Here is a 13,029-nt window from a genome sequence, read left to right as displayed (position 1 = left end):
GGTTCTTCAAAACGACCCTTTTTTCATCCTAAGCCTCGACTGTGGTGTATGTTACACACATGCTGGAAGGATGAGAAGGAAAAAAAATCAGGCTCGCTGTGCGATGATCTGTCTGAGCGTGAGGTCATCATGAGTCAAGAACGTCAGACAGACGTCAGAAGAGATATTAAATATTCAAACAGCGGCGCAGGATTGTGTGTGATCTGCCTTAGTGCATTACACGCATACGCACACAAGCCAATACATTTTATTAGGAATTAATAATAACGTGGAGAAGAAGGAGATCCAGCCTCCTTTATCTCAGTGTGCAGCTTGCAGTTTTGTCAGCATCCACAACGAGCTCTGAATATATGAACCGAGATATTATGTAACATCTGCAAACCTCAATTATTACATGAGCAGCTCAAAGCGCAAGTGCATATAAATGTGCTCCACATGACAACAGGAAGTAGGTTTGGCAGAAGGGGAAAGGCTCAGCTGCATCCACCGACCAGATTACATACGTGCCGTAGAGAAATCATACGCATGCACTGAGAAAATGCTCATAACGGTTGGTCGGATGCAGCAGGAAAAAAAGTGCAAAGTTGGTTTCCGAAAGGCACAGTTTCAAGTTTTTAAGATTATAGCCGGGTATGACAAGCCGTTTAAATTTGATGTATAAAACAAGCTAATATCTATGTTTTAAAAAACAAATAGTGCTAGTACTACTTTTATTGATAGACCTGTGGTTTGTTTTTCCCTTATACATTCTTCTTCACTAGTGTTTGTTTTTTAGGCACTAGTACTTATTCTTTACATACTGTTTTTTTTTTGTTTATTAGATACTGGTAACTAGGTTAACTATTGGTAACCGGTAGTGTTGGGTTGTACTAACAAGAAGGATATAAACGGAGGTCGGAGCCAGCTCCAAGTGGGTGGCACTCAAGCTCCAAGTGGGCTGTGCAAACCTGGAGTTTTTATTTATTTAATGTCTTCTACATGAGTCCAATCTTGTGCTTTATGAATGTTTACACCTACCCCAACCCTAAACCCAACCTCAGAGTAATCTGATGTGTTTTATTAATATCGGCACCACCTACACCACCTAAACCCAACCTACTTGTGGTTTAAGTCCCTCTCACTTGGAGATAACCTTTCAAAGTTTCAAAACAAGCAAAATATAGCTGTATACTATACTTTTTATTTAACAAATCCTATGCAATCTGTCCTGGCTAAAGGTCGCAGATCACCAGTTAACTACGCATAAATGGGGATATAATCTCCGATAAAAGCAATGTTATTTAAAAAATGATAAACCATATTAACGCAAAAGAAAGCAGGTGAAGAACTGTGTGCGATAAAAGGATGATCACACACACGGTTACTCAATAATAATCTGTTCAAAGAATAGTCAAAGCGCAATCAACCGGTGCTGCTTACAAAAAGACAAATCTGGAGCTCTTGAAAACAACAAGACTGGGTGCATGAGCATAACTTTTTGTCTAGTCTATTTGAAAGAGAACCGATCACATCAGTTGTGTTTCTAGACACAGTTGCTTCACGCAAGGAAACGGGAACGCGCATGTGTTTTAAACAGTCGCGTGCATCACATCAGCTGTTAGCGTGAGTGATTACCCTCTTATTCAGTATTGACCTGCTTTCTTTGCTCGCGCAAACACAATTATTTTTGTCAGTCGTGTTGCTTTTCATTTCTAAGATCACCTTTGCATGCATATTGGGCCATCCTTATTGTCGAACCCTGCTTTTAAGAGTTATTATCCGGGAAAATTATTTTCAACCAGCCAAAGTGGCTTGTGGGAGTGTCTGTCTTACCCACCACAGCTGAATCTACCCGCCAGATTTGGTGGGTTGGCAGGTGTTAATATCAAGCCCTGGTTATTAGCAATACTAATAGAGAAGACTCCAGATCCAGATCTGTTTTTACATTAGTGTGGCAGTTGGGGTAGGGGTAGGCGTTAATAAAATACAATCAATGGGAAATTTAATATATAACATAAATGATTCCTGTGGTTAATCGGCTATACTAATAGAGAAGACTCTAGATCCAGATCTGTTTTTACATTACTGTGATGGTTGGGTTTAGCAATGGGGTAGGGGCAGACATTATTAAAGTAAATTTAATGGGAAATGTAATAAATAAAATAAATAATTCTCGTTAACTTCCGGCTGCAGCCGTATGTGATCTATAGCTGACTACTAGCCCATATGTATCAGCTGATAACCACTGATAATGCCCATTCAGTCGTGTCATAACATTCGAATCAGCTCCTCAGGGTCCAATATAGACAAACTCAATGGGTTAATCTTTTGGATAAAACTTACATTACATTTTTTATTCATTCATTCATTTCTTTTCGGCTTAGTCCCTTTATTATACTGGGGTCCCCACAGCGGAATGAACCGCCTACATTTTTCAATGGTGGGTATTTAAAGATAGATACTACTTCTCAAGACTTTTTGTATTTAAAAGATGTCTAATAGACACCTAAACATAGATGTATTGGCTAAAACAAGGACATTAATAGTCAAAAAACAAACTAATAAACAGACTTTACTTATAGTAATTTATTCCTATTTGATGACTAGTGTATTTTTACACAATCATTCGACATCTGACAGCACAAAATGTAACCTTGTTTTTAGCCAAGATGTCTATCTTACTCATAAAAATGCTTGCTGCACTAGTACCTTTCGAATAAATATCAGTATCTTTAAATAAGGATTTAATAATACATATTAGCCTAAGTACTAGTGTCTATTTTAAAAAGTACTAGAATCCTAAAAAATAAGAACTACTTGCTAATGAATAAATAATATTTCAAAAAGGATCTAGTATCTAAAAATAGGTAGCTACTAGCAGCATGAAAATGGATTCAAGTACAGTCTATTGACAGAATCTTAAAACGGCTTGCCATAAGCCAGGCTAAATCAACACAAGTGTGTCAAACACCACTGGATGCTCTTTCTGCAGTGCATCCATGTGTGCAAAACATGAATATCAGTTTCGGTTGGCAGTTCTCAGTATTGCAGAACTCACTGTCATTCTCTGTATGCTGTGTAGTTCATGCACTGGGGCAGGCAGAGGAGCTGAGAGAAGCAGAGATACACGTGTCTCTGAAACCACGCCACTCTCTGATCTGCTGCTCTCGACAGGAGGAGGGCAGGCGCTCCAGCTGCCGTGCACGGAGGTGAAGAGATGGGGCCAGTGTTCCCTTTAGTACATGCAAAGTGTACCTACAGGAAGCAGAGAGAAGAAAAATTGCATGGATGACATCTAAACAATGACAGACAGACCATACACACATGATGCTAATGCTTAACTTACCTTGGTAGTAAAGCAACAACTGTTGTTAAAATGCAGACGAGGTAAAACATGGGATCGGCCATTTGCTTGTGCATGATCCAGTAGGGGTCAGACGGAGGGTTGCAGCTGATGCAGATGGCACTGTACGCCAGAGTCAGTATGAAGTAAACCAGCACACTGCCAACCATGATCACCCAATGTACCACCGTCTGCCAGGCAAACAAAGGACAAACCTGCCTTTAGACATTCTGTATACTAGACATAGTTAATTCTGTCATTTTTAAGGTCAAATGTTAGCAGTGGAGATCAAAATTGGAGAACAACCTGCATATTCAGAGGTCACTATTAGGGAGTTTTTAAGCATATTTTCAAAGAGCAGTTTTTAAGCATATTTCATAGGTTACATATATTGTGAAGCACAGTATTAAAGGAACATCACAATTTATAAAAAATAATTACTCGAGAGTTAAACAATTGATATGTACTATTTTTGTATCCATTCAGCCAATCTCCAGGTCTGGTGGGAGCACTTTTAGCTTAGCTTATCATACATCATTGAATCAAATTAGACCATTAGCATCTCACTCAAAGTGATTAAAGATTTTCAATAATTTTCCTATTTAAAACTAAACTCTTCTGTAGTTAGTGGCTATTTTCTAGGCTGGGTAGTCAACGTTTGTAGTGGATAAAAAACTTTTATCAAAGTTGTCTTAAAACTATTGAACAACATCCATTCTAGTCTTAGGACAACTTTGAAAAATGTTTTGATCCACTTCAAATGTTGACTAATGTATAACCTCATTCTGGCGTAATAAGCAAGGAACTTTGCTGCTGTACCATGGCTGCAGCAGGCGCAATGATATATTTACAGCACCTGAAAATAATCCTTAGCTAGTTAACATCCAGTTAAGCTACAATCTGTTGCAATGTCGGATGTGCTGCGTAATATCATAGCAATAAAATGAGCATTTACCATGGTTTTGTTACAATGACCACAGCTTAAAATTGTGTTTCTACAAATTTTAAAAAAAGCATATTTTGGACTACATGTCTTATGCCAAATAGACATTGTAAGGGGGAAAGTTATAGATATTTTTGCTCCAAAAATCATTACCGTAAATATATAAAAATCAAAATTTGATTGGTAATGTGTATTGTTAAGCACATCATTTAGACAACTGTTTTAATGATTTTCTCAGAATTCTCAGATTCCAGATATTCAAACAGTTGTATCTTAGCCAGATATTGTTCTATGCTAACATAAGTATATACATCAATGGAATTTATATAACAATGTTTATTTATTCAGCTTTCATTTGATGTATAAATCTCAATTTCCAAAAATTTGACACATTTTTTGACTCGTTTCATAGTCCAGGGTCATGAATGTAAAACAACAACAACAACATCAAAATACAGAACACAACATCTGAAGAGTTATGTACATAACTAACAATAAGCAGAAATGCAGGAGAAGTCCAGCCAAACATGGTGTGGCTTTGGGGCAGAGGAAACTGTATTGGACTTGACAACAAACCCACAACCCGTAAATAAATGCTGTTACTCATTTTGTATGCGAAAACACTATCCAATCACAAAATAAGCTGTTTTTGTAGTCTTAAAGGAACAAGAAGCAAAACCAACAAGAGTCGATTAACACTGACCCAGTAGGAACAAGGGAACACAAAAAACCCACAACCTATCAAAATCCTTTCATTCACATTTACATTTTTTGATTGTTAATCTGTACAGAAAATGTTGCGGTGAGATGATGGATGCAGTGTGATTTTACTGTGAACGATGAAGTGGAGCGTAAACTCACCCAGCTCTTGATTTCAATGGCCAGATGCAGGATGATGGTGAACAGAGAGACTGTGTTCATGGGAGTGCCGAATGAGAAGATGCCGATGTCTGAATCGTTGTACGTCTTGAGAAAGTACAAGCAGCGATCAGACAACGCGTAACTCTGAAACACATGCTACTGACACAGACATGAGACTGAACAGATGTTCTTACCCAGTATGGAATGAAGAAGCACACCAGACTCTGATAGAAAGCATCAAGAATTGCGATCCAAAACGTTGAACGCCTGTATCCCTGTAATCAAACATTGCAAACATTATTTAAGGCATATTTTAAGGCATGTCACTGCAGGTAAATAGGATAATAAAAATTAAGTAATAGTTATAGTAATTAATACAAATTAATACTAATAGTAATTATACTTTCTTTGTGATTACATTAATACCTGCACACAGTTTATGGATTACAAGTAGTAGGGACAGTATAAGATTCTCACGCTGTGATAATGTCCAGATTCGATCACGTGAGCAGAATTTGGCCCAGATCACGCATTTTCAGACTATATCAAAATCAGATGTTACCTCCCGATCAGGACTCAAATAAATACATACATATACAGTATATATCTCATAATTTTTTAACACAAACTACATGTCCTGTTATAAGATGTAAACTATGTTTTGTTCACCACAGACATATGGAGTTCGTCTGTAGCTCCCATGTCTCTACTAAGCCTTATGGCACAATGGATTGACTCCATCCTGCATCTGTTTCTTCACTCTTCTTTATTCTTTTTTTATGTAATATAGAAGTATCGGATTGGTTTTCGGTATTGGTAGATACTCAAAATCAACTGACTTGGCACTCGAGGACAAAAAAAAACAGATCGGGACATCCCTAATTATAACCTTGAATAAAAGAATCATGGTTTTACGGTATTTTGATTACTACTCTAAATTATGTTCTTTTTAAATGTCTGGGTTAAAAACAAAAACTTTTTTCCCCTTTGAACACAAAATGTTTTATTTTAAGAAACATTTAAAGCATTTTGGAACAGTAAACATGTCAGGCTAAATAATTCAAATAAATCATTGACCTCTGCTGTCTTTATCAGTTTCAAAAACACAGATTTCATTTCAATTTTAAACAGCATCTTTGGATATCATTTCTGCTGGAGATTCATTTGTCCCAAAAAACAAACACTAAAAAAGTAAAAAGTAAATAAAAAATCATACATATATCGCAAGAACGGTATAGCAGAACATTTTGGGGGCTTTGACCTTTACTAACCGCGGTATACCTTAAAAATGGTTATCGTCCCATGCCTAATTACAAGTTTTCTAAAAATATTATGTTTACATATGCAAATAGGGCATTATTTCATTAAATATGTACTATTTTGTAAAATATTGGATGAAGTCATGTTCAAATTCTTGTACTTTTTTTGACATATTAGAGTGAAATGATTTTACAAAGCAGATTTTGAGAATCTTTTTTTCACTCCATAATTCAGAAAATACTGTGAACGGCCAGAAAACACAGACATTTTTGTAGAGCATCACAACTGAAATGTTGTACATAATCAGACAAATGACATATGAGCAATTCACTCAAAAAGTGTCAGAAAATATGATTATTATGATAGGAATAACATTGTAAAGTACAGTGGCTTTGTGAAGAAGACAAAAAGGTAACGCTTTATAACAACTACACACTTAATCATCTATTAAGCATTAGCAATAGTTCATTCATTATTTTTTAAATTAACTCTACATTAATAGATGTTAGTAAGCAGTTTATAAATACACCTACAAATGCTGTAATCTTGACTTATAAGGACATTTATAATTGAATAGATACAAATCATTTGTAATTAGTTTGTAGTTGGAACTTAGTAGAGAATTTGGTGGCTTTTAGAATCATTCAGAATTAGTAAATGATTCAGGCAGTTAGTAATGGTTCCTATGTATGTTAATAAATGCTTTATTAACTCATCTTCATGCAGTTATAGTATATGTCTGAATAATAAGAATTATAAATGTTGATTTGAATAGTTTATTAATCATTTACTTGTGCATTCTGAATGTTCTTAAAATAGCACCAACTGCTCTTAAATAACTAGTTTGTAAATAATGCATTATAAATGTGCTTTTAAGTCAAGAATACAGCATTTGTATCTGCAGTTATAAACTGCTTACTAACATCTGTTAATGTAGAGTTAATGCTTAACAGATAATGAATGAACTATTTGGTAATGCTTAATAAATGATTCATTGTTTGTAGATTATAAAGTGTTACCATAAAAACGTAAAGAAAAATTGAGCAAATATTTATTATAATTTAAATCTACAGACCCAAATGAATGAAATGATCTATATAAACATTTTAATTTATAATAAAAACATAATTTGAATAAACTAATAAAAGAAACAATTAAAAGTGTACTTTGGATGTTGCCTCACCTTAAGGAAAGAACAAGAAAATGATGTCACATTACATGAATATTATATATATTAGTTCTGAATTATTAAAAAAATTAATCAGTTTTTAAAAATGGCCAGAGATCTTCCATAGAAACTACAATATTTGTAGAAGCTATATGTTTCTATGGTTCCATTAATGACCACTCATTACCATGGTCAACTGCTTGTAACCATGGTTTCTATAAAATTACATGTGGCATTTTCTTTAAATAATAATAATATCTAAATGCATTAAGATTTAGAAATTACTATTGGGTTAAATGAAATTCTGATTCCCTAATATCCTTTTTAAAATTGTAATAAAAATATCTCAGAGTGAGGGAATTTAGAAGTGCAGTAATGACAGCCAGTGTTTCCTCACCTCTGAGTGCTGTCCTCTCCTGTAGAGCTCAGGCAGGCTCAGTAAAGTTGAATCTGACACCTCCTTGTCCATTATGCCAAACATGATGGGAGGAGCAGAGGTGAAGAACAGGTTGAAAAATATCATGAGCCAGTAGTCGATCATGGCTGTGCCTGAGAAGCCACAGAAGAACTGATACCAGAAGAGCAGATTCACATACGCCTGCATAGGGGAAACCACTCTGGTTACTTTGTGAATGTTGGTGCTGGTTATTTTATTATTTAAAACAGAAAAAAGGTATGCAATTTAAAATGTTTCCTTTAAGAAACAATTGTGATGTACAGTTGTTAATTCCTATATTTTATATACTCTAATATTTCCCGACTGCTGTTTAAAAGAGACCAGATTTTTTAAACACTTTTTTAAACATGATATTAACTCATTTGTAGTAACTAATTTCTTGTGTCTTTGTCATGATGACAGTACATAATATTTTACTAGTTATTTTGCAAGATACAGCTGAAGTCAGAATTATTAGCTGCCCTGTTTATTTTTTTCCCCAATTTCTGTTTAAAGGAGAGCAGATTTCTTCAACACATTTCTAAACATGATAGTTTTAATAACTCATTTCTAATAACTGATTTATTTTATCTTTGCCATGATGACAGAAAACAATATTTTACTAGATATTTTTCAAGACACTTCTATACAGCTTAAAGTGACATTTAAAGGCTTAACTAGGTTAATTAGGTTAACTAGGCAGGTTAGGGTAATTAGGCAAGTTATTGTATAACGATGTTTTTCGAAAAAAAATTGCTTAAAGGGACTTATAATTTTGACGTAAAGTGGCTTTTAAAAAAATTAAAAGCTGTTTTTATTCTCGCCGAAATAAAACAAATAAGACTTTCTCCAGAAGAAAAATTATGATCAGACATACTGTGAAAATTTCCTTGCTCTGTTAAACATACAGTAATTTGGGAAATATTTAAAAAAGATAAAAAAAACTCAAAGGGGGGCTAATAATTATGACTTCAACAATACCTGTATTGAGGTTTGGTTTAAAAATCAATTTATAGAAGTTTAATTAAGTTAACTAGGCATGTTAGGTTAATTAGATGAGTTATTGGACAACAGTGGTTTTGAATGAACAATAAATTCTTAATAATATTGACCTTAAGTAGTTTTTAAAAAATTGAAAAAAAAAAAAAAACTTTTATCACAGCTCAAACAAATAAGTTTTAGATAATAAAATCAATAATATAGATTTTTTAAATAGAAATAGAAATATAAAAAACATTACAAATCTCACAGGAGGGCTAATAATTATGTCAAATGTAAACTACCATACCAAATACAGGGATTTGTAAGAAATCTCTTATGCTCACCAAGGCTCACCAAAAATATATTAAAATTCTAGTATTGAGAAGAATTATTACATTTTAAAATAATTTAATTAGTTAATATTTAATGTATTTACTAACATGAACTAATGAATCATACGTTTATGAGCATTTATGAATCACATTTCAACATTTACTTTTTCAGAATTATCAAAATGACATTAAAATGCACATTTGCTAATTAACATTAACACAGGTGAACAAATACTGTATTAAATGTATTGTTCATTTAAGTAAATACAGTAACTAATACCACCTTATTCTAAAGTTTTACCTTAAAAAATATTACATTTAATTAAATATATTACATGATAAAACTGTGATTTATTTTCTTTATGATTAAAAGAAATTCCAAGCAAACAGCATTTATTTAAAACAGAAATCATTTGTAACAATTACATGCTTCATTGATGAAATAAAAAAGGTTATCGATACCTTCTGCATAATTGCAGCACTAAGATATAGCCAGAACAAGATGTTCTGAAGAAATATATGTGCTGCTCGAATAACTTTGTGAAAAAGAGTTTTTCACACTTAAACCAGTTAACCTTGAGTCTTTTTAAATTCCAGGAAAACAATATCTTGCTGTATCTGAGGCATATCCTGTCACTATTTTCTCCTCAAACAGTCAAATAATTGTTTATATATAACATATAAAGTGTACATGACTGTCCAAGCTCATTTATGTGAGGCACAAGATGTTAGGCTCTCAGTTGCTAAACACCTAGCCTTAACATTCTATTCCACATTGTACACGTTTGGTATTGCAATGCTGAGTTAACGTTGCAAAAGCAGTGATTGTTAATTTTTACTTTGTTTTGAAGTAAAACTTCAAAATCCTCTTCTAAACTACAAGTGTGAAATGTTCATAGAATAGCATAAAACGCTAGTTAGTCCAGGATGTTGTTAAGACACGCTAGAGGGCATTGTACACATCACATCTGCCACTGACCAGAACTACATATCCCATCATGCCCTGCAGTCACACACAGGTTCTAGGTCACGTCTTGATTACACGCACACAGCTGAAGCTCATGATGAATGATTAAATAGACAATTTACACACCACTCAGACACATTTTTGTTTTTGAGCCCTTGTCTAGTTTACTGTTTATGTTTTGTTTTCTCTGTTACTACGACTACTCTTTTGGATCACTTTTATGCTACTGTTTGCTCCTGTACTACTCTTGCCTGCCTGACTACTCTTAATAAAAGCTGCATTTGGATCGGAGTCTTTGTTTTCACACCAACATTCATTACACTGACATGTTGTTTAGATGGCTGCTAGGATGTCTATATATGTTAGCTTATAGTCAAGCTAATTTTTTTTCTTTTAAAAATAAAAGTAGTTGTGACACTTACCACATTCTTGTAGAAGAAATAGATGACCATGTTGGCTAGTCTTGAGTAGCACCAGTGACCGTGAACCAGCAGCAATCTTTGCAGGTGTTTGAAGCGTGTGATGGCAAAATCACTGGCCATGACTGCCTGTAGAACAAACAAAACGGTTAAAGTCAGCATTAAAAGGGACGTATTATACCAATTTTTACAAAAGGTAAAATAAGTCTCTGATGTCCCTAAAGTGTGTATGTGAAGTCTCAGCTCAAAATTCCCCACAGATAATTTTTTATAACTCTTTCAAACTGCCCATTTTAGGCTTTTATTTAAATTTTGCCATTTTGGTGACTGTTGCTTTAAATTTAAATGAGATTGTGCTCCCAGTTAGAGGGCGGAGCTACAAACTCCTATGCCTCATGCTGCGGTCATACTTGAGTTTGAGCATAAAAAAATTGTGTTGTACGGCACTGCGAAAAGGGGTGGGATTAAACAAGAAGATTTGACATAAAAAAAGCGAGTGATTGGTCCGTATTTTAAATTTCTGTCCAGAGAGGTCATGTTTTGATCATTGATCATTGTCTCATGCAGTCACGTGATGCAATCACGCAGGTTAGAGTTCACCAAGCTTTAACTTTGCAACGCAGTGAACTGCATAACTTGTTGCACAAGCTTGCGTTTCCAGTCTTCTGCATTCGCTTGCATATGAAAGGACGTCTATGGGGCAAAAAGTGCAGTGCGACCGTGGCTTTAGTCAGATTGTCACTAAATGGTGGGACCTTCCCGTTCTAATGACATTTACAAAAGTAATATGTATATCAAAGTCTTTCTTTAAACTGTTTGGATGTGTGATTATGTAAAATAGAATTAATACACTTTTACCATTAGAGGCTTTCTATATTCACACACTGTTGCCACACAACTGTGCTTAAACCCCCTATATAAAAATTTATTTTGCACAAAATGTCCCCTTTAAATCTATTGTATTTAAATATATTGTACTTTCAGTTTCACTCAAATATGTCACAATAAGGAGGAGGGAAATGCAATTTATGTTTTATAGAGATTTAAAGAGCCCATGTGTAAAACAATTAGGCTGTCAATGAAAGCCTGTACACAATCTTTAAGTCTACATTTATTCATTTAGAAGATGCTAATAAATTTGGGGGTGGTGGTGTGTGTTTGTCTGAATAACATATCTTTCGGATGAGACATTAAACCGAGGTCTCTGTTGTCATTAAAAATCCCATGGCATTTCTTGTAAAGAGTAGGGGTGTAACCCCGGTGTCCTGGCCAAATTCCCCATCCTCATCCACCGAATGGGATCTTTCACTGTCTCTCCACTACACCAATAGCTAGTTTGTGGTAGGCGCTCTGGCGCTGTTGTCCTGTGTCTGCTGCACACTGGTGGTGGTGTGGAGAGACCCCTTTCATGATTGTGAAGCGCTTTGGGTGTATGGCCATACATGATAAATGCTCTATATAAATACACATTACAGTACAGTACAGTACAATAATAACACAACTGAGAACCGGGTTAGTAACTGTACTGTGGTGTTAGCAACTGTACTATGGATTTCCAGGTTTCGGCCGACCGCTGCGATCAGATACTATGACAAAGTTGGCGACCTAGGGGTGTTACAAACTTTACCAAAAAAACTGAGGACTGTGGGTTGGGTGAAATTACGAGAGTTTTCCGGGAGAAATAACAAAACTGGAGGGTGGCGGGACATGGGTCTGAAATACAGGAGACCCCTGGGAAAAACTGGAGTGTTGGCAGGTATGACATAGACACACACAGAGGAAAAAGTGTCTCGCACAGGGGCTTTACCAAGCCCACTCATCTGTATAAAGCACACTCAGTCAGTACTGCACAGTGTTTTCCAGAAACATGGCTATTTTATAAAATGTGCATGGTAAAAAAAAATAGGAAGTGTATTGTTGGACAAATAAACAATTGAGTATTGATGAAACAGATGCATATTAGATGTTTCTTTAAAATGGCTAGAGACTCAGCTGTTCACATACAATTTGGCAAGTTGCTCCACTAGTATGGAACATTAAAGATGAAGGTCTTATGATTGACTTTGTTGCCCTTTGGGATGGATCGACAAAGCGATGATCTGAAGCAAAGTCCTGCCAGGCACATAAACCTGAAGTAGTGTGCTCAAGTAGATAGATACAGAGCAAGCTGTTGTTTTTTAGGTAAATGACGGTGCCTTTGATGTGACAAGCAATTGGCAGCAAGTGTAGACTGATAAATAAAGGTGTGACATGCACTCCTTCAGGTTCATTTAAGACCAGTCTCACTGCTGCATCCACAATAAGCAGATATGGTGTTGGTTGGGAGGCCAGGAGAGCATT

The 13,029-nt window shown here is 35.1% G+C and overlaps 1 protein-coding gene across 1 annotated transcript in view; it reads right to left on the bottom strand.

Annotated features, from left to right (window-relative positions):
• Positions 1 to 1,308: 1,308 nt before the first annotated feature.
• The window catches only part of atp10b (ATPase phospholipid transporting 10B), a 69,289-nt gene continuing 57,568 nt past the window's right edge, over positions 1,309 to 13,029 (bottom strand). The window contains exons 16-21 of the mRNA XM_056472587.1: positions 10,693 to 10,818; positions 7,952 to 8,152; positions 5,321 to 5,401; positions 5,127 to 5,231; positions 3,326 to 3,513; positions 1,309 to 3,234 (exon numbers count right to left, since the gene is read on the bottom strand). Of these exons, the coding sequence (XP_056328562.1) occupies positions 3,063 to 3,234; positions 3,326 to 3,513; positions 5,127 to 5,231; positions 5,321 to 5,401; positions 7,952 to 8,152; positions 10,693 to 10,818 (873 nt within the window). The 3' untranslated portion in view covers positions 1,309 to 3,062. The remainder of the gene's footprint in view (positions 3,235 to 3,325; positions 3,514 to 5,126; positions 5,232 to 5,320; positions 5,402 to 7,951; positions 8,153 to 10,692; positions 10,819 to 13,029) is intronic.

The sequence above is a fragment of the Danio aesculapii genome, chromosome 14 (assembly GCF_903798145.1).
Source record: "Danio aesculapii chromosome 14, fDanAes4.1, whole genome shotgun sequence".
NCBI lineage: Eukaryota > Metazoa > Chordata > Actinopteri > Cypriniformes > Danionidae > Danio > Danio aesculapii.
The sequence above is the reverse complement of the archived record's forward strand: the minus strand, read 5'-3'. Positions and strand labels throughout refer to the sequence as shown.